We start from the raw sequence: 22254 nt of genomic DNA, 5'->3' as shown, positions 1-22254 counted from the left end.
TTTTAAGCCCCTGCCCGCCCAGGACACGTCCCCTCCATGCAAATCCGACCCTGCAGTCACGGCCAGATCCTGCCTGCGCCTCTCTCCGCACATCCCTCCCCGCTCCACACCCAGCCCCTCCGCCCCAGATGCAGCAGGGCTTGTCCCCAGGCACAGAGCGGGGACACCTCCCAGCTCTGAGCCTGAAACCCAACAGCACAGACGCCCCTGTCCCCAGACCAGGCTGAGTGGCTGCAGTGCCTAAGGAGAAGGGAGAGCTGGGCACGGGGGAAGGGCATACAGGATCACCTGCAGCTCCCAGTGATGGGGCTGGAATAATGCCAAGCTCCACAATTGCCCAACTTATTTTTGGCATTTTTTCCTCCCATGAGTGTTCCAGGCCCCTAAAATACCCCCTTGCTCTCCTGCTTTTGTGCCCTGACTCTTCTTCTGACAGCTGAGATCCACCACTCAAGACCAAGATTTTTCCTCTTCCCTGACATTCACACCCCAGAACAATGGGAGCAGGCCAGCACCGAGCCCCGGGGTCCAGCAAGGCCTCCCCATGAGCTGATCATGAGCCCAAGGTGCTGGTGCTCAGCAGAGGCAGCCAGAGCTGGGGCAGCCCCTGGTCAGCCCTGCTCTGACTCGGGGCACAGGGATTGTGGCCATCTTTGGCAGTCCCAACCCAGACAAAGAGCGGCTGCACCCCAGGAAATTCCCTCTCCCCCAGGACCCTCCCTGTCCCTGACTATGCTGTCCCCAGGGTACTCAGGGCACCAGGAGCCCATCCGGCATGGGCAGGGCACAGCTGCAGGGTTGTCTCCCTGCGAGCAGCACAGAGGGGACCTGCTGGAGCAGAGCACATGTCCCACGGCAGGAACTGCTACAAAGGCACAGATGCTGCTCCCCATTGTGTCTGGGAAGCAGCAAGCAGCACCTGAGAGTGTGCCACTGGAGCAACAGTGGGCTTGTGTCTTTCTTTTCCCATGCTGGGAGTTACCATGGCCCTGATCACCACTGGTGTCCCAGCCAGAAGAGTGAGAGCCTCCTCCTGCTTCTCCTCCTCCTCTGCCAGCCATGGGTAATGTGGCCATGGAGATGAGTGTGTTCCCAAGTGCTGTAGATCCCCTCCCAAAATGCCAGGGAACAGGCACAGACCTGGGGCTCTAAGGGGACGCCAGGCTGGGACACCAGGCACAGCCACATTCAGTGCAGGGCAGCAAGGGCAGGGCCATGGTGGGGACCTAATTCCCCATCAAGCAGGCACAGCCGAGACTCCTGACTGATGTCTGCAATAGCAGGAGGTTTTTGCATCACTTCCCCATTGCTGCATGTCACCGTGGCAGCATCACTGCTGCTGTCCTGACCACCACAGAAATAGACAGCCTCATCCTCGGTCTGGACCCCAGTGATGGTTAACGTGTTCGAGGAGCCGGATGTGGATCCGGAGAATCGCAAAGGGATGCCCGAGGGTCTGTTGGTGCTGCTGTAGATCACAGTGACAGGGCCACTGCCAGGGACCTTCTGCTGGTACCAGCCATAAGCATTGTTGCTACTCCCAGAGCAGGTCAAGGTGTTTTGCTGCAGAGACATGGACACTGGGGACAGCTAAGCCAGAGCCATATGAGAGCCATGGGCTGCAGCAGAAGCTCTCCATGCCCAGCCCGAGTACCCCAGGCTCCCATGTTCTGGCAAATGCCCACACGCCCAGCCCTGAGCTGCCAGGGTGGCTGCAATGCTGCTGGGCCCTGGGCAGGACTCAGGCTGTGGAGCAGGTATGTGGCAAAGGTGTTCTTGGGCAGCTCCACAGGCTGCAGCTCCTAACACTGTCCCAGGCTCCTCTGCCCCTCACATGGACATTGGGCAGTGGGGATGAGCGCAGGCAAGGGCTTCTGCAGCACCAGGGCCCAATCCCTGGGGACCCAGTCATAGAATCATAGAATGGTTTGAGTTGGAAGGGACATTAAAGACCATCTGGTTCAACACCCCTGCAATGGGCAGGGACACCTTTCACTGGACCAGGTTGCTCAAAGCCTCATTCAACTTTGCCTTGAAGACTTCCAGGCATGGGCCATCCACAAGTTCTCTGGAAAACCTGCTCCAGTGCCACATCGTGCTCAGAGTCACAGCCCTGAGACACGGAACACAAAGGGAAGACATCCAGGAAAGGAAAGGAGAAGTCCAAAGCTGGAGAGGTGGTCATGCCCGGCAGAGTGGAATGAGGCACCAAAACCGGCCTTTTTGACACTCAAAATCTCGCTTGCCTGTGGCTTGGTTTCACCATGAGATCAGCACTGCTGCTGCTGTCGAAGCTACCACAGTAATAGACAACCTCGTCCTCAGCTTGAACACCAGTGATCCTCTGGAGGCAGACACAAAACCAGAGAATGGCCAAGGGATGTCCAAGGGACTCCTGTCATTCCAGTAGATCACAGTGACAGGGGCACTGCCAGGGACCTTCTGCTGGAACCAGCCATACTCATTGCTGCTCCCAGAGCACATAACCCAGACAGTTTGTCCCAGGTTGGCTGGCACCGAGGACGACTGACTGGACAAGGGAGCCTGGAGAGGGAGAGGTGAAAGGCAATAAGATGGGGGTGAGCCATTGCCCCAGGAGCACATCCCTGCCCAGGCAGTGCCACAGGGCTCCTGAGCCCAATGGTCCAATGAGGGAGAGGGACCCAGTCATGGCTACAGAAACTTGGGGCAATCAGAGCCCAGGCTGGCCCAGAGCAATGCAGCAGCGGCAGCTTCAGCAGCAGAGCAGCAAGAGGGGTAGCAAAGCAAAAGGTAACAGGGCTGGGGATGAGGCAGTGCCATTCCTATTATAGGGACAGGGGAAAGAGTCACCTCCTGTGCCTTGTTGTGCACAGTCCTGTCCTTGGGCAGGGGACCTGCCTCAACTCCACTGTCACAGCTTTGTTTGGCCATGAGGAAAAATGGCTCAAAACCTTCCTCTGTTGACACTGGGTTCTGTGCCTCACTTCCCCATTACTCACTGGCTTTGTCACCCACATCAGCAGCACTGCTGCTGTCCCAGCTACCACAGAAATAGACAGCCTCGTCCTTGGCCTGGACCCCAGTGATGGTTAACGTGGCCAAGGAGCCGGATATGGATGCAGAGGACTGTGAAGGGATGCCTGAGGGTCTGTTGTTGCTGCCATAGATCACAGTGACACAGCCCAAGGCACCCCAGCACAGAGGCAGCAGGAGGAGGACATGGTCATCAGTAGCAAGAAGTGATGAGTTTGAGAATGAAGCCACACTGATCTTTGTAGGGATAAGGACAATGACCTTCAGACATGAGGGAGAGCAAGAGAGCCTCCAGTTCTGTGGGATGATGAAAGAAGGACATTTGCAGCCATTTCTGTACAGAGGAGACAGGGACCTGCCCCATAGCCAGCCAGGAGGGAGGAGGGCTGAACTCTTTTCTTTAGTTTTGGAGTCTGGAAAGCTTTGGAATCCTCACGTTCTACTTCTTGTTGTCACTATACAACATAGCCACCACTGCTGCTGTCAGCACCACCACAGAAATAGACAGCCTCGTCCTCGGCCTGGACCCCAGTGATGGTTAACGTGTTCGAGGAGCCGGACCCGGATCCGGAGAATCGCGAAAGGATGCCTGAGGGTCTCGGTGTTTTCATAGATCACAGTGACAGGGCCACTGCCAGGGACCTTCTGCTGATACCAGCCATAGTAGCTGCCACCCCCAGAGCAGGTGATCCTGACAGTGTCTCCCACGTTGGCTGACAGCGAGGACGGCTGAGTCAACGATGCTGCTGGACCAGGGAACCTGGAGAGAAAGAGAATATTTTGGGGGGGGGGGGGGGAGTGTCAGTCAGTGCCCCAGCAGCACAGCCCTCCCCAGGCAGGAGAAGAGTAATGGGAGAACTCTATCTTCAGGCACATGTGGGACACCCTGGGTGCAGCCCCCACCCCAGGCACACCTGAGGCATTGCTGGAGCAAGAGCCTGACCCTCTCCCTGCCCACTGCCCCTTGGGGCACTCCTCATCCCAGGCACTGAGGCTGGACAGCCCGGGGACGTGGCCTGCTGCGGACACCCAGAGTCTGGGGCAGTAGGAGACACCCCTGCCCATGGACCAGCAGGAACCACGTCCAGGCCAGCAGCCAGGGACTGCAAGGCAGGGGGTCCCCAGGCAGTGAGAAGCTCTGTGTGGTTAGAATGCATGACAAAGCAATGGGGACATCTTGAGCACACCATGGCCACCAGATGGGATGTGGCATGAGGACAGAATTGCAGGCAAGACCCTGCAAAGCAAGAGCCACAATAGCTGCAGGCACCAAGGGTAGGAACTGCCTATGCTCTGAAGATCTTCCCCACACAGGGAAAGGTTCAGAAGTCAAGAGGAGAGAAAGAATTACCCCAGCATCAACAAGACCCTGAGCAGCACTGCTCTCCCAGCCACCACAGAAATAGACAGCCTCGTCCTCAGCCTGGACCCCAGTGATGGTTAACGTGGCCGTGGAGCCGGACTGGGATCCGGAGAATCGCAAAGGGATGCCCGAGGGTCTGTTGGTATTATCGTAGATCACAGTGACAGGGCCACTGCCAGGGACCTTCTGCTGGAACCAGCCATAGCCAGAGCTGCTGCTACTCCCCGAGCAGGTGATCCTGAACATGTCTGCCACATTTGCTGATAGCGAGGATGGCTGACTCGCTGCTGCTGCCTGGACCAGGGAACCTGGAGAGGGAGAGGAGAGAGGGGAGGAGATGGGAGTCAGTCAGTGTCCCAGGGGCACAGACCTCCCCAAGGATGAGGCCCCTGTGCCCAAAGGCCCTGTCCTGGCCCAGCAAGTCTGGCCATGGCACCTGAGCTGTGGGCAAGCACTGCAAGGAGGAGAAGGGCCCAGGCCATGGTGCAGTCCCACCAGCTCCATGTCCTCAGCCTAATGGGGCTGTGCCTTGAACCCTGGCTGGACTTTGAGCTCCCCACCTGCCCAGGCACAGGCCCTCCATGAATACGTGGCCCCCAATGGTCCCTGGAGCTCCTGTCCCACTGCTACCCCCCACATACTGCAGGCACCTCTGGCCCACCAAAGATCGCTCTGGGCTGCCTGCTCCTTCCCCAGCATGGCTGATGAGCTCTCAGCTGAGCCAGGGACCACCCCGAGCCTGTTCCTGCCCAGTAGGACCATGGCCTCGCTGCACCAGGAGCTCCTGTGCACAGAGCAGGGGACAGCCCCGCCTGGCCATGGGGACACATCCAGCTGCCCTCGAGCACCCAAGGCTGGTTGGAGATCCTGGTCCCGGGGCACTGTGCTCCCTGGGCGCTGATCAGCAGCAGGGACAGCACAGCTGGGAAAACCACATCCTGCTTCAGTCGAGGCTGCCACCCTGGGCCTCTCTGAATTGCCTCAAGAGAGCTGTGGAGCAGAGAAATGGGCCTTTGAAAGGGAATGGGAACCACACCAAGACCAGGAGCTTCAAGGCTCCACAACACTAAGGAAATTCAAGCCCCCAGTTCCTCCAAATTCAAGGTGAGCTGAGGGTCTCCAGCAGCTTTGCAGCAACCGTGGGTGGAGCTGGGCCGGGGTTTGTACCAGTCCCCAGCACGTAGCACGTCCACTCTTGTCCGGCCAGGGGCAGCCCCTCTGCCTCCTGCCCACAGCACGGCCCACGGCAGCCGCCAAGGAGCCTGCGGGGCTGCTCTGCACCTCGCTGGCACCCGCTGGCACCCGGCTGGCCACAGCCCCTTTGCCTCCTGCGCGCCCCGTGAGCCTCAGCACTGTGCAGCGGGGCCACACTGACACCGTGTGGGGACCAGAAGGGCCTCAGGGACAGCACTGCAGGAACCCAGAGCCCAGCCCGGCACAGGACTCTGCCCTCGCTGCCTCTCACCCCTGCCACGGCTTCCACCAGGTGCAGACATTCCTCCAGCCCTGGCCACAACCTTCAGGGTTTCTGTGAGGCACCCTGCCCACGGCAGCCCGTGCTCACAGGGGAGAGCCTCTCACACAGACACAGGGTCCTTTGGCACAGGTGCTGTCACCAGAGATGAGTTGGCATCAGCCCTGAACTGGCAGGGACTGGCAGGGACCAGAATGTCCAGAGATCATGATAGGGATTGTCCCAGCTCCTCTGAGCAACCACAGAACAAGACATTTTCAGGGCAAGAACAAGTAGCCACACCACAGCTCTTCACTTCCAGGAGCCATGTCACTTCAGTGTCCTGCAGCAGCACTGAGGGCCCCTTGGTGCTATCCTAGATCACAGTGACAGCAGCACTGCCAGGGACCAGGCATAGCCAGTGATACCCTCGGAGCAGGAGATTTTGATGGTTTCTCCAGCATTGGCTGACACTGAGGACGGCTGACTCAGAGATGCTTCCTGGACCAGGGAATGTGGAGAGGGACAAGAGAGAGGCGAGAAAAGGGGGACCCTCAGTGTTCCAGGAACATGGCAGTCTCCTGGGTAGGGGGATCGGGAAAGCCACAGTCGGAGGAGAATGGGTGCAACCACAGCCACCAGTGAATTTGGGGAGCAAAGCCAAGGCCATTGCACCCCAAGGCATCCCAGCACAGAGGAACCTCTGGTGGCAGCAGCAGGAGGACATGGTCATCAGTAGCAAGAGGCAGTGGGATTTGGGACAAGGCCACACCAGTTTTGTAGGAACCAGGACAATGGTCCTCAGGCACAGAGTCACCTCCAGTGCTCTGGGACACAAAAGGGGGCACCTGCGTAGCCATGGTCATGCAGAGGCGACAAAACCTGCCCCAATACAACATCCAAAACTCTGCTTGTTTGTGAGTAGAAAAGATTTCTCTCGACCTCACTTGAAAACCTCCCTTTGTCACTACACCAACATAGCTGCTGTCAAGACCACCACAGAAATAGACAGCCTCGTCCTCGGCCTGGACCCCAGTGATGGCTAACGTGGCCGTGGAGCCGGACAAGGATCCGGAGAATCGCAAAGGGATGCCCGAGGGTCTGTTATCACGATAGATCACAGTGACAGGGGCACTGCCAGGGACCTTCTGCTGATACCAGCCAGCATAAGCATAGCTGCTGCTAAGCCCAGAGCAGGTGATCCTGACCGTCTCTCCCACGTTGGCTGACAGCGAGGACGGCTGCTGAGTCAGCGCTGCCTGGACCAGGGAACCTGGAGAGGGAGAGAAGAGAGGGGAGAAGACGGGGGTCAGTCAGTGTCCCAGGGGCACAGACCTGCCTGGGCAGCAGGATGGGGCCCTGGGACCCAACATCCCAAGATACCAGAGTGGCCCAGAGACACACACAGAACACAGGGCATGAGGGTTCCTCCGCCGTGCTGACCAGCACTGCTGCCTTCATTGTTACCACAGAAATAGACAGCCTCATCCTCGGCCTGGACCCCAGTGATGGTTAACGTGCCCGTGGAGCCGAACAAGGACCCAGAGAATCGCGAGGGGATGCCCGAGGGTCTCTCGTCATTCCAGTAGATCACAGTGACAGGGGCAATGCCAGGGACCTTCTGCTGGAACCAGGCATAGCTGCTGCCACCAGAGCAGGTGATCTTGACCGTCTCTCCCACGTTGGCTGACAGTGAGGACGGCTGCTGAGTAACCGCTGCCTGGACCAGGGAACCTGGAGAGGGAGAGGGGAGAGGGGGATCAGCCAGTCTCCCAGGAGCACAGGTCTCCCTGGGCAAGGTTACAGGGAATGCAGCTGTCATGGCCAGAACAGACAGGGACATGGTCCCAGGCCCATTGCAGGAGCAGAGCCCAGCCCATTGCAGAATGGCTGCACACAGGCAGCTCTGGCAGCATGTGGGGACATGATCATCAGTAGCAAGAGGCTGTGAGGAACACAGCTGCACCAAGAGCTTTGTTGGGACCAGGACAATGGGCCCCAGCTGCAAAGTCAGCTCCTGATCTGTGCGACACCAAAGACAGGACATTCCCTTCTGTGGCCATGCAGAAGGGACACAATTCTGCCTCAGCTGCACATCCAGCCAGGAGGGAGAAGGGCCAAAATCTTTCCTCTGGTTTTGGAGTCTGACTCACTTACAGGTACTCATTGTCACCACACACCATAGCTGCCACTGCTGCTGTCAGCACCACCACAGAAACAGACAGCCTCGTCCTCAGCTTGGAGCCCAGTGATGGTTGACGTGCCCACGTTGCTGGACCAGGATCCAGAGAATCGCAAACGGATGCCTGAGGGTCTCTTGTCATTGGTGTAGATCACAGTGACAGGGGCACTGTCAGGGACCTTCTGCTGATGCCAGCCAGAATAAGGATAGCTGCTGCTGCTACTGGAGCAGGTGATCCTTATGGTCTCTCCCACGTTGGCTGACAGCGAGGATGGCTGACTCACTACTGCTGCCTGGACCAGGGAACCTGGAGAGGGAGAGGAGAGAGGGGAGAAGATGGGGGTCAGTCAGTGTCCCAGGGGCACAGATCTGCCTGGGCACCAGGACAGGGCCCCTGTGCCCAGAAGCCCCATCCAGGCACCGCAAGTCTGGCCATGACACCTGAGCTGTGGGCGAGCACCACGAGGATAGGAGGGGCCCAGGCCATGGCACAATCCCACCAGCTCCATGTCCTCACATTGTGGCAACCAACACCCTCTTATGTGCCTGCTCTCCTGGCACAGGTCCTTCATGGAAATGTGGCCCCTAACATTTCCTGACAGCTCCTGTCCCACTCCTCCCCTTCTCTCTAGCCCACCAATGCAGCAAGATTGCTCCAGGCCACCTGCTTCCTTGGCCACTCAGCACGTCCTGCTCCATGCTCAGACACCACAAGCCAGTGTCTCTCAGATGCCACAGGACTATGCTAGGCTTCATCGAGTTGTCTGGGCAGAGGCCCCTCAACCTTAGCCAAGATCAGCTCCTCCATCCACTCCCTTCCCACACAAGGGCTTCTGCGCAGGTCTCCGTGCCTGCAGCTGCCCCAGACAAGCCCATGGCCCCCCACCAGTGCTGAGCTTCCACAGCACCCCCACTGCAGGCACTGCCCCAGCACCAGTGACGCTCCCCCTTGTCAGCAGCACCCCAGGGAACACAAGGGCTCTGCATCCTGCAGCCTCTGGAGCACGAGGGCCAGTGCCCAGCCTGCCCAGCCCCACACACCTGCACACACCTCTCCACACCACTCTTCCCAGACCGGCCTCTGCCTTTCCATGCTGCTCCTTTGGCCATAGAGGCAGACAAGGGAAATCGCAACGTGATGCTCGAGGGTATCTTGTTGCTGTAGTGACAGGGGCACTGCCAGGGACCCTCTGCTTGGACCAGCCAGCACAAGTCTAGCTACTGCCAAACCCCGAGCAGCTGATCTTTACAGTTTCTCTGAGGCTGGCTGACACCAAGGATGGCTGACTTGCAATACTGCCTGGGCCAGGAGAGCTGGAGAAGGAGACAGGAGAAGACAGGGTTCAGTAAGGAAGGCAGCTCTACCCTGATGCATGACACTGGAATGTAGGGACTCATCACTGAACTCTGCCACAGTAGAAGGTTTTTCTATCACTTCAGCAATCCTCTGAGCCACTGTGGCAGCATCACTGCTGCCGTCATTGCTACCACAGAAATAGACAGCCTCGTCCTCGGCCTGGACCCCAGTGATGGTTAACGTGTTCGAGGAGCCGGACCCGGATCCGGAGAATCGCGAAGGGATGCCCGAGGGTCTGTTGTTATCGTTGTAGATCACAGTGACAGGGCCACTGCCAGGGACCTTCTGCTGGAACCAGCCATAATCGCTGCTGCTGCTAGCCCCAGAGCAGGTGATCCTGACCGTCTCTCCCACGTTGGCTGACACCGAGGACGGCTGATTCAGTGATGCTGCTGGACCAGGGAACCTGGAGAGGGAGAGGAGAGAGGGGAGAAGCCAGGACTCTGACTGAGTCCCAGGAGCACAGACCTGCCTGGATAAGGTTACAAGGAATGCCACAGTCAGAGGAGAACAGACATGGAAAATGGCCACAGGCACAAGTGGGGAGCCGAGCCCAGCCCCAGGTATCCCAGCACAGAGGCAGCAGCAGGAAGACATGGTCATTCATAGGAGGTCAGAGGACAGTGGGAGACAAAGCCACGCTATGGGTTTTGTAGCAAGCAGGACAGTGAGCACCAGCCACAAAGTCACCTCCCACTCTCGAGGACACAAAATGGGTGAAATTAAGAGCCATGGTCACGTGGAGGAGACAAAATCTTGCTCCAGTCTCACATCCACAACTCTGCTTGGCCATGAGAAGGACAGAAAGTGTCCATTTTTAATTCCTCTGTACCTCACTAGAAAATCTTTGTCACCAGCACTGCTGCTGTCCCAGTTGCCACAGAAATAGACAGCCTCATCCTCGGCTTGGACCTCAGTGATGGTTAACGTGCCCGTGGAGCTGGATGTGGATCCAATCACGAAGGGATGCCCGAGGGTCTGTTGTCATTAGCATAGATCACAGTGACAGGGGCACTGCCAGGGACCTTCTGCTGGAACCAGGCATAGCCAAAGCTGCTGCTAGCCCCAGAGCAGGTGATCCTGACCGTGTCTCCCACGTTGGCTGGCAGCGAGGATGGCTGACTCACTGCTGCTGCCTGGACCAGGGAACCTGGAGAGGGAGAGGACAGAGGGGAGGACAGGGGGTGAGTAAGTGACCTGGGAACACAGATCTCCCCAGGCAGTGCAACAGGGATAGCATCCCTGTGCTCAGTCCCCAGCTGGGCACAGTGAGTCTGGCCAGGACACCTGCACCAGGGATGAATAACACGGCGAGGAGGGGGCAAGGCCAGCCAGGTGCCAGCTGCTCAGGCAACACAGGATGGGGATGGGTTCAGGCTCCTTGTTGTTGTGGGGTCATAGTGGCACATTGTCCCTGGTCAGGGGCTTCCCCGAGGGCCAGAGGTGCTTGGGCTCCTGAACAGGCTGAACATGAGCCCAGTGGGCTGGCACTGAGCAGACACAGCCAATGCAGCCTTAGCCCAGCAGCTCCTCTTGCAGCACAACAGAGCATTCCCTTACCAGCTCTGATCTGCCCCAGCAGCCTCAAGAGTGTGCCCAGAGCTCCTGTGCCCATGGGAAATGTCCCTTCCCAGCTTTGAAGGCAAAGCTTTGTCCCAGCACCCTGGCCCATGGCATGTCCCTAGCTCTCACTGCTGGGGCCACAAGGCTGAGCCCCCTGCGGTGATGTCCAGGGGCTTGTGGCAAAGCAGGGCTGGCAGCTGTGCTGGGAGGCAGCTGGCCTGGCCCCGGGCACCAGCTGAGGAGCACAGAGGGACCTTGGCCCTGGAGCAGTGTGCAGGGACAGGGCTGCTGGGAGGTCATCCCTTCCCCAAATGACAGGGGATGGGCATGCTCCTGGGACTGTAAGAGACACCTGAGCTGGGAGGCTTTTGTATCACTTCCCCATTGCTCTGTGGCACCGTGCAGCACCACTGCTGCTGTCATCACCACCACAGAAATAGACAGCCTCGTCCTCGGCCTGGACCCCAGTGATGGTTAACGTGCCCGTGGAGCCGGACTTGGATCCGGAGAATTGTGAGGGGATGCCTGAGGGTCTCCTGTCATTCCAGTAGATCACAGTGACAGGGGCAATGCCAGGGACCTTCTGCTGGAACCAGGCATAGTTGCTGTAGCTACTCCCAGACCAGGTGATCCTGACAGTCTCCCAGGAGCACAGGTCTCCCTGGGCAAGGTTACAGGGAATGCAACTGTCATGGCCAGAACAGACAGGGACATGGTCCCGGGCCCATTGCAGGAGCAGAGCCCAGCCCATTGCAGAATGGCTGCACACAGGCAGCTCTGGCAGCATGTGGGGACATGATCATCAGTAGCAAGAGGCTGTGAGGAACACAGCTGCACCAAGAGCTTTGTTGGGACCGGGACAATGGGCCCCAGCTGCAAAGTCAGCTCCTGATCTGTGCGACACCAAAGACAGGACATTCCCTTCTGTGGCCATGCAGAAGGGACACGATTCTGCCTCAGCTGCACATCCAGCCAGGAGGGAGAAGGGCCAAAATCTTTCCTCTGGTTTTGGAGTCTGACTCACTTACAGGTACTCATTGTCACCACACACCATAGCTGCCACTGCTGCTGTCAGCACCACCACAGAAACAGACAGCCTCGTCCTCAGCTTGGACCCCACTGATGATTAACGTGCCCACGTTGATGGACCAGGATCCAGAGAATCGCAAAGGAATGCCTGAGGGTCTCTTGTCATTGCTGTAGATCACAGTGACAGGGCCACTGCCAGGGACCTTCTGCTGGTACCAGGCATAGCCAAAGCTGCTGCTACTCCCCGAGCAGGTGATCCTGAACATGTCTGCCACATTTGCTGATAGCGAGGACGGCTGACTCGCTGCTGCTGCCTGGACCAGGGAACCTGGAGAGGGAGAGGAGAGAGGGGAGGAGATGGGAGTCAGTCAGTGTCCCAGGGGCACAGACCTCCCCAAGGAAGAGGATGAGGCCCCTGTGCCCAAAGGCCCTGTCCTGGCCCAGCAAGTCTGGCCATGGCACCTGAGCTGTGGGCAAGCACTGCAAGGAGGAGAAGGGCCCAGGCCATGGTGCAGTCCCACCAGCTCCATGTCCTCAGCCTAATGGGGCTGTGCCTTGAACCCTGGCTGGACTTTGAGCTCCCCACCTGCCCAGGCACAGGCCCTCCATGAATACGTGGCCCCCAATGGTCCCTGGAGCTCCTGTCCCACTGCTACCCCCACATACTGCAGGCACCTCTGGCCCACCAAAGATCGCTCTGGGCTGCCTGCTCCTTCCCCAGCATGGCTGATGAGCTCTCAGCTGAGCCAGGGACCACCCCGAGCCTGTTCCTGCCCAGTAGGACCATGGCCTCGCTGCACCAGGAGCTCCTGTGCACAGAGCAGGGGACAGCCCCGCCTGGCCATGGGGACACATCCAGCTGCCCTCGAGCACCCAAGGCTGGTTGGAGATGCTGGTCCCGGGGCACTGTGCTCCCTGGGCGCTGATCAGCAGCAGGGACAGAGCAGCTGGGAAAACCACATCCTGCTTCAGTCGAGGCTGCCACCCTGGGCCTCTCTGAATTGCCTCAAGAGAGCTGTGGAGCAGAGAAATGGGCCTTTGAAAGGGAATGGGAACCACACCAAGACCAGGAGCTTCAAGGCTCCACAACACTAAGGAAATTCAAGCCCCCAGTTCCTCCAAATTCAAGGTGAGCTGAGGGTCTCCAGCAGCTTTGCAGCAACCGTGGGTGGAGCTGGGCCGGGGTTTGTACCAGTCCCCAGCACGTAGCACGTCCACCCTTGTCCGGCCAGGGGCAGCCCCTCTGCCTCCTGCCCACAGCACGGCCCACGGCAGCCGCCAAGGAGCCTGCGGGGCTGCTCTGCACCTCGCTGGCACCCGCTGGCACCCGGCTGGCCACAGCCCCTTTGCCTCCTGTGCGCCCCGTGAGCCTCAGCACTGTGCAGCGGGGCCACACTGACACCGTGTGGGGACCAGAAGGGCCTCAGGGACAGCACTGCAGGAACCCAGAGCCCAGCCCGGCACAGGACTCTGCCCTCGCTGCCTCTCACCCCTGCCATGGCTTCCACCAGGTGCAGACATTCCTCCAGCCCTGGCCACAACCTTCAGGGTTTCTGTGAGGCACCCTGCCCACGGCAGCCCGTGCTCACAGGGGAGAGCCTCTCACACAGACACAGGGTCCTTTGGCACAGGTGCTGTCACCAGAGATGAGTTGGCATCAGCCCTGAACTGGCAGGGACTGGCAGGGACCAGAATGTCCAGAGATCATGACAGGGATTGTCCCAGCTCCTCTGAGCAACCACAGAACAAGACATTTTCAGGGCAAGAACAAGTAGCCACACCACAGCTCTTCACTTCCAGGAGCCATGTCACTTCAGTGTCCTGCAGCAGCACTGAGGGCCCTTTGGTGCTATCCTAGGTCACAGTGACAGCAGCACTGCCAGGGACCAGGCATAGCCAGTGATACCCTCGGAGCAGGAGATTTTGATGGTTTCTCCAGCATTGGCTGACACTGAGGACGGCTGACTCAAGAGATGCTTCCTGGACCAGGGAATGTGGAGAGGGAGAGGGGAAAAAAGGGAGTCAGTCAGTGCCCCAGAACAGCCCTCTCTGAGCTGCAGGACAGGGCTCCTGTGCCAGAAGGTCCTGATGGAACAGAGGGATCACTGCCCCAGGCTGAGCCCAAGGCCTGAGCCCAAGGCCAGGACCCCATGAGGAGACCTGGCCGAGCAAGAGGCTGTGGCTGGCAGGAGCATGAGGTGATGGGGCTGATGGCAAAGCAATGCCAGGCACTGCACAGCAGCAGGGTCACCTCCTGCACAGCATGGGGCAAGCAGGAGGCCATTCACAGCCAATGGCCATGGAGTGGGGGCACAAAGCTGCCTCAAGCCCACAGCTCTGCTCAGCCCTGAGAGAGAGGGCACAGAGGGTCCATCTTTAACTCCTCCGTACCTCATTTCCACATCTCTCTCTATCACCATTCCAGCTGCCACTGCTGCTGTCATAGCCAGCACAGAAATAGACAGCCTCGTCCTCGGCCTGGACCCCAGTGATGGTTAACGTGCCCGTGGAGCCGGACTTCGATCCGGAGAATCGCGAAGGGATGCCCGAGGGTCTCTTGTCATTGTAGTAGATCACAGTGACAGGGCCACTGCCAGGGACCTTCTGCTGATACCAGCCATAGCCATCGCTGCTGCTACCCCCAGAGCAGGTGATCTTGACCGTCTCTCCCACGTTGGCTGACAGCGAGGATGGCTGAGTCAGCGCTGCCTGGACCAGGGAACCTGGAGAGGGAGAGAAGAGAGGGGAGAAGACGGGGGTCAGTCAGTGTCCCAGGGGCACAGACCTGCCTGGGCAGCAGGATGGGGCCCCTGTGCCCAAAGGCCCCGTCCAGGCACAGCGAGTCTGGCCATGGCACCTGTGCTGTGGGCGAGCACCACGAGGAGAAGAGGGACCCAGGCCATGGTTCAACCCCACCAGCTCAGTGTCCCCAGAATGATGGGGCTGTGCCGTGGACCCTGACTCCCTTTTAAGCCCCTGCCCGCCCAGGACACGTCCCCTCCATGCAAATCCAACCCTGCGGGCACGGCCGGATCCTGCCTGCACCTCTCTCCGCACATCCCTCCCCGCTCCACACCCAGCCCCTCCGCCCCAGATGCAGCAGGGCTTGTCCCCAGGCACAGAGCGGGGACACCTCCCTGCTCTGAGCCTGAAACCCAACAGCACAGACGCCCCTGTCCCCAGACCAGGCTGAGTGGCTGCAGTGCCTAAGGAGAAGGGAGAGCTGGGCACAGGGGAAGGGCATACAGGATCACCTGCAGCTCCCAGTGATGGGGCTGGAATAATGCCAAGCTCCACAATTGCCCAACTTATTTTTGCCATTTTTTCCTCCCATGAGTGTTCCAGGCCCCTAAAATACCCCCTTGCTCTCCTGCTTTTGTGCCCTGACTCTTCTTCTGACAGCTGAGATCCACCACTCAAGACCAAGATTTTTGCTCTTCCCAGACATTCACACCCCAGAACAATGGGAGCAGGCCAGCACCGAGCCCCGGGGTCCAGCAATGCCTCCCCATGAGCTGATCATGAGCCCAAGGTGCTGGTGCTCAGCAGAGGCAGCCAGAGCTGGGGCAGCCCCTGGTCAGCCCTGCTCTGACTCGGGGCACAGGGATTGTGGCTATCTTTGGCAGTCCCAACCCAGACAAAGAGCGGCTGCAGCCCAGGAAATTCCCTCTCCCCCAGGACCCTCCCAGTCCCTGACTATGCTGTCCCCAGGGTACTCAGGGCACCAGGAGCTCATCCGGCATGGGCAGGGCAGGGCTGCAGGGTTGTCTCCCTGCGAGAAGCACAGAGGGGACCTGCTGGAGCAGAGCACATGTCCCATGGCAGGAACTGCTACAAAGGCACAGATGCTGCTCCCCATTGCGTCTGGGAAGCAGCAAGCAGCAATAGCAGGAGGTTTTTGCATCACTTCCCCATTGCTGCATGTCACCGTGGCAGCATCACTGCTGCTGTCCTGACCACCACAGAAATAGACAGCCTCGTCCTCGGTCTGGACCCCAGTGATGGTTAACGTGTTCGAGGAGCCGGATGTGGATCCGGAGAATCGCGAAGGGATGCCCGAGGGTCTGTTGTTATCGTTGTAGATCACAGTGACAGGGCCACTGCCAGGGGCCTTCTGCTGATACCAGCCATAGTAGTTGCTGCTACCACCAGAGCAGGTGATCCTGACAGTCTCTGCCACGTTGGCTGACAGCGAGGATGGCTGACTCACTGCTGCTGCCTGGACCAGGCAACCTGGAGAGGGAGAGGAGAGAGGGGAAAAGATGGGGCTCAGTCAGTGTCCCAGGAGCACAGACCTGCCTGGGGAGCAAGGTTAAAGGGAAGGCCACAGTCAGAAGAGAATGGACCCAGATACGGTCACCAGCATATTTGAGGAGTAGAGCCCCAGCCAAGGCATCTCAGCAGAGAAGCAGCTCTGGCAGATGCTGGAGGACATGGTTAACAGTGGCAAGAGGCAGTGAGGTTGGGAACACAGCTATACCATGAGTTTTGTAGGGACAAGGACAATGGTCCCCAGCCACAAAGTCACCTCCTGTTCTCTGGGACAAAAAATGGAATTCATAGCCATGGTCATGCAGAGGAGACAAAAACCTGCCCCAGCCCCACACCCACAACTCTACTTGGTCATCTGAATCTGTCACTTCACCAGCATAGCTGCTGCTGTCCCTGCTACCACAGAAATAGACAGCCTCGTCCTCGGCCTGGACCCCAGTGATGGTTAACGTGCCCGTGGTGCCGGATGTGGATCCAGAGAACTGTGAAGGGATGCCCGAGGGTCTCCTATCATTAAGATAGATCACAGTGACAGGGCCACTGCCAGGGACCTTCTGCTGGTACCAGCCATAGTTGTTGCTGCTCCCAGAGCAGGTGATCTTGACGGTTTGGCTGACTTGAGGATGGCTGACTCAGTGATCCTGCCTACGCCAGGGAGCCTGGAGAGGGAGAGGGGGAACACCAGAAGGGTCAGGCATTTCCTCAGGAGCACAGGCCTGCCCAGGCAGTGCAACAGTGCTCCTGTGTCCAGTGGTTCTGGTGCCACAGTGGGACACAGCCTCAAGATAGAGCAGAAGATTAGCGACCCATGGCCCTGGAAGGAGAACTGGCAGCATCAGAGCAGTAGAACATCACCCTCTGAGGGAGAGGGAGCCGGTCATGGCTACAGAAACTTGGGGCAATCAGAGCCCAGGCTGGCCCAGAGCAATGCAGCAGCGGCAGCTTCAGCAGCAGAGCAGCAAGAGGGGTAGCAAAGCAAAAGGTAACAGGGCTGGGGATGAGGCAGTGCCATTCCTATTATAGGGACAGGGGAAAGAGTCACCTCCTGTGCCTTGTTGTGCACGGTCATGTCCTCGGGCAGGGGACCTGCCTCAACTCCAGTGTGTTTGGCCATGAGGAAAAATGGCTCAAAACCTTCCTCTGTTGACACTGGGTTCTGTGCCTCACGTCCCCATTACTCACTGGTTCATCACCCCCACCAGCAGCACTGCTGCTGTACCAGCTACCACAGGAATAGACAGCCTCGTCCTTGGCCTGGACCCCAGTGATGGTTAATGTGGCCAAGGAGCCGGATATGGATGCAGAGAACTGTGAAGGGATGCCTGAGGGTCTGTTGTTGCTGCCATAGATCACAGTGACACAGCCCAAGGCGTCCCAGCACAGAGGCAGCAGGAGGAGGACATGGTCATCAGTAGCAAGAAGTGATGAGTTTGGGAATGAAGCCACACTGATCTTTGTAGGGATAAGGACAATGACCTTCAGACATGAGGGAGAGCAAGAGAGCCTCCAGTTCTGTGGGATGATGAAAGAAGGACATTTGCAGCCATTTCTGTACAGAGGGGACAGGGACCTGCCCCATAGCCAGCCAGGAGGGAGGAGGGCTGAACTCTTCTTTAGTTTTGGAGTCTGGAAAGCTTTGGAATCCTCACTTCCTACTTCTTGTTGTCACTATACAACATAGCCAGCACTGCTGCTGTCAGCACTACCACAGAAATAGACAGCCTCGTCCTCGGCCTGGACCCCAGTGATGGTTAACGTGTTCGAGGAGCCGGATGTGGATCCGGAGAATCGCGAAGGGATGCCTGAGGGTCTCTTGGTGTTTTCATAGATCACAGTGACAGGGCCACTGCCAGGGACCTTCTGCTGATACCAGCCATAATAGCTGTAGCTGCTACCAGAGCAGGTGATCTTGACAGTGTCTCCCACGTTGGCTGACAGCGAGGACGGCTGAGTCACTGCTGCTGCCTGGACCAGGCAACCTGGAGAGGGAGAGGAGAGAGGGGAAAAGATGGGGCTCAGTCAGTGTCCCAGGAGCACAGACCTGCCTGGGGAGCAAGGTTAAAGGAAGGCAACACTCAGAAGAGAATGGACCCAGATACGGTCACCAGCATATTTGAGGAGTAGAGCCCCGGCCAAGGCATCTCAGCAGAGAAGCAGCTCTGGCAGATGCTGGAGGACATGGTTAACAGTGGCAAGAGGCAGTGAGGTTGGGAACACAGCTATACCATGAGTTTTGTAGGGACAAGGACAATGGTTCCCAGCCACAAAGTCACCTCCTGTTCTCTGGGACAAAAAATGGAATTCATAGCCATGGTCATGCAGAGGAGACAAAAACCTGCCCCAGCCCCACATCCATAACTCTGTTTGGTCATGAGAAGGACTGAAAATCTCCATTTTTAATTCCTCTGCACCTCATTTGAAAATCTGTCACTTCACCAGCATAGCTGCTGCTATCCCTGCTACCACAGAAATAGACAGCCTCGTCCTCGGCCTGGACCCCAGTGATGGTTAACGTGCCCGTGGTGCCGGATGTGGATCCAGAGAACTGTGAAGGGATGCCCGAGGGTCTCCTATCATTAAGATAGATCACAGTGACAGGGCCACTGCCAGGGACCTTCTGCTGGTACCAGCCATAGTTGTTGCTGCTCCCAGAGCAGGTGATCTTGACGATTTGGCTGACTTGAGGATGGCTGACTCAGTGATCCTGCCTACGCCAGGGAGCCTGGAGAGGGAGAGGGGGAACACCAGAAGGGTCAGGCATTTCCTCAGGAGCACAGGCCTGCCCAGGCAGTGCAACAGTGCTCCTGTGTCCAGTGGTTCTGGTGCCACAGTGGGACACAGCCTCAAGATAGAGCAGAAGATTAGAGACCCATGGGCCTGGAAGGAGAACTGGCAGCATCAGAGCAGTAGAACATCACCCTCTGAGGGAGAGGGACCTGGTCATGGCTACAGAAACTTGGGGCAATCAGAGCCCAGGCTGGCCCAGAGCAATGCAGCAGCGGCAGCTTCAGCAGCAGAGCAGCAAGAGGGGTAGCAAAGCAAAAGGTAACAGGGCTGGGGATGAGGCAGTGCCATTCCTATTATAGGGACAGGGGAAAGAGTCATCTCCTGTGCCTTGTTGTGCACGGTCATGTCCTCGGGCAGGGGACAGGGGCCTGCCTCAACTCCAGTGTGTTTGGCCATGAGGAAAAATGGCTCAAAACCTTCCTCTGTTGACACTGGGTTCTGTGCCTCACTTCCCCATTACTCACTGGCTTCGTCACCCACATCAGCATCACTGCTGCCGTCATTGCTACCACAGAAATAGACAGCCTCGTCCTCAGCCTGGACCCCAGTGATGGTTAACGTGGCCGAGGAACCGGATATGGATGCAGAGAATCGCGAGGGGATGCCTGAGGGTCTGTTGTTATCGTTGTAGATCACAGTGACAGGGCCACTGCCAGGGACCTTCTGCTGGAACCAGCCATAATCGCTGCTGCTGCTAGCCCCAGAGCAGGTGATCCTGACCGTCTCTCCCACGTTGGCTGACACCGAGGACGGCTGATTCAGTGATGCTGCTGGACCAGGGAACCTGGAGAGGGAGAGGAGAGAGGGGAGAAGCCAGGACTCTGACTGAGTCCCAGGAGCACAGACCTGCCTGGATAAGGTTACAGGGAATGCCACAGTCAGAGGAGAACAGACATGGAAAATGGCCACAGGCACAAGTGGGGAGCAGAGCCCAGCCCCAGGTATCCCAGCACAGAGGCAGCAGCAGGAAGACATGGTCATTCATAGGAGGTCAGAGGACAGTGGGAGACAAAGCCACGCTATGGGTTTTGTAGCGAGCAGGACACTGAGCACCAGCCACAAAGTCACCTCCCACTCTCGAGGACACAAAATGGGCGAAATTAAGAGCCATGGTCGTGGAGGAGACAAAATTTTGCTCCAGTCTCACATCCACAACTCTGCTTGGCCATGAGAAGGACAGAAAGTGTCCATTTTTAATTCCTCTCTACCTCACTTGAAAATCTTTGTCACCAGCACTGCTGCTGACCCAGCCACCACAGAAATAGACAGCCTCATCCTCGGCCTGGACCCCAGTGATGGTTAACGTGCCCGTGGAGCTGGATGTGGATCCAGAGAATCACGAAAGGGATGCCCGAGGGTCTCTTGTCATTCCCGTAGATCACAAAGACAAGGGCAGTGGCAGTGACCTTCTGCTGGAACCAGCCATACTGATTGTTGAACAAGAGAGGAGCCAGGCAGTGCCCCTGGAGCACGGCCTTCTGCACGCAGGGAGATGGGAAATAAAACAGTCAGGAGGGAATGAACAAAACAACAGTCACTGGTATTTTTGGGTAGAACTTCCAAGCCACAGGTCTGCACCATCCAGGAATTGTGTCACTTTCGTATCCTTCAGCTCCACCTGCAGCATCACCGAGCACAGCAGACAGTAACAAGCAACACAGAGCAACCAGCCATGGCCCCCCTGCAGGGCACTGGGCTGCTGACCAGCACTGCCCTCCTGGACATCACTGTGACAGACAGCCTCATCCTTGCCCAGTGATGGTTAACGTGCCCACGTTGTTGGACCAGGATCCAGAGAATCACAAAGGGATGCCTGAGGGTCTCTTGTCATCGCTGTACATCACAGTGACAGGGCCACTGCCAGGGACCTTCTGCTGGTACCAGGCATAGCCAAAGCTGCTGCTACTCCCCGAGCAGGTGATCCTGAACATGTCTGCCACATTTGCTGATAGCGAGGACGGCTGACTCGCTGCTGCTGCCCGGACCAGGGAACCTGGAGAGGGAGAGGAGAGAGGGGAGAAGATGGGGGTCAGTCAGTGTCCCAGGGGCACAGACCTCCCCAAGGAAGAGGATGAGGCCCCTGTGCCCAAAGGCCCTGTCCTGGCCCAGCAAGTCTGGCCATGGCACCTGAGCTGTGGGCAAGCACTGCAAGGAGGAGAAGGGCCCAGGCCATGGTGCAGTCCCACCAGCTCCATGTCCTCAGCCTAATGGGGCTGTGCCTTGAACCCTGGCTGGACTTTGAGCTCCCCACCTGCCCAGGCACAGGCCCTCCATGGATACGTGGCCCCCAATGGTCCCTGGAGCTCCTGTCCCACTGCTACCCCCACATACTGCAGGCACCTCTGGCCCACCAAAGATCGCTCTGGGCTGCCTGCTCCTTCCCCAGCATGGCTGATGAGCTCTCAGCTGAGCCAGGGACCACCCCGAGCCTGTTCCTGCCCAGTAGGACCATGGCCTCGCTGCACCAGGAGCTCCTGTGCACAGAGCAGGGGACAGCCCCGCCTGGCCATGGGGACACATCCAGCTGCCCTCGAGCACCCAAGGCTGGTTGGAGATGCTGGTCCCGGGGCACTGTGCTCCCTGGGCGCTGATCAGCAGCAGGGACAGAGCAGCTGGGAAAACCACATCCTGCTTCAGTCGAGGCTGCCACCCTGGGCCTCTCTGAATTGCCTCAAGAGAGCTGTGGAGCAGAGAAATGGGCCTTTGAAAGGGAATGGGAACCACACCAAGACCAGGAGCTTCAAGGCTCCACAACACTAAGGAAATTCAAGCCCCCAGTTCCTCCAAATTCAAGGTGAGCTGAGGGTCTCCAGCAGCTTTGCAGCAACCGTGGGTGGAGCTGGGCCGGGGTTTGTACCAGTCCCCAGCACGTAGCACGTCCACCCTTGTCCGGCCAGGGGCAGCCCCTCTGCCTCCTGCCCACAGCACGGCCCACGGCAGCCGCCAAGGAGCCTGCGGGGCTGCTCTGCACCTCGCTGGCACCCGCTGGCACCCGGCTGGCCACAGCCCCTTTGCCTCCTGCGCGCCCCGTGAGCCTCAGCACTGTGCAGCGGGGCCACACTGACACCGTGTGGGGACCAGAAGGGCCTCAGGGACAGCACTGCAGGAACCCAGAGCCCAGCCCGGCACAGGACTCTGCCCTCGCTGCCTCTCACCCCTGCCACGGCTTCCACCAGGTGCAGACATTCCTCCAGCCCTGGCCACAACCTTCAGGGTTTCTGTGAGGCACCCTG

At 58.4% G+C, this 22254-nt stretch overlaps 1 protein-coding gene, 1 long non-coding RNA gene and 1 gene segment (V, D, J or C); all 3 read right to left on the bottom strand.

Moving 5' to 3' along the window:
• The window catches only part of LOC125335199 (immunoglobulin lambda-1 light chain-like), a 60838-nt gene that overhangs the window by 5146 nt on the left and 33438 nt on the right, over positions 1-22254 (bottom strand). The window lies entirely within an intron of this gene.
• Positions 57-14899, bottom strand: LOC125335487. The segment is given in 6 exon segments: positions 57-182; positions 281-288; positions 3491-3536; positions 4439-4561; positions 6977-7104; positions 14820-14899. Coding segments are annotated over 6 exon segments (477 nt in total).
• Positions 9617-12216, bottom strand: LOC125335209. 2 transcript variants are annotated; one of them, XR_007207378.1, is made up of 2 exons: positions 12166-12216; positions 9617-9652 (listed from the first exon to the last, which is right to left on the bottom strand). It is a non-coding gene; the product is annotated as an uncharacterized LOC125335209 (long non-coding RNA). The 2 variants fall into 2 exon arrangements; XR_007207377.1 differs by lacking the exon at positions 12166-12216 and adding an exon at positions 11514-11576.

The sequence above is a fragment of the Corvus hawaiiensis genome, chromosome 18 (genome assembly GCF_020740725.1).
Source record: "Corvus hawaiiensis isolate bCorHaw1 chromosome 18, bCorHaw1.pri.cur, whole genome shotgun sequence".
Classification (NCBI taxonomy): Eukaryota; Metazoa; Chordata; class Aves; order Passeriformes; family Corvidae; genus Corvus; species Corvus hawaiiensis.
This window is presented reverse-complemented; position numbering and strand designations above follow the sequence as displayed.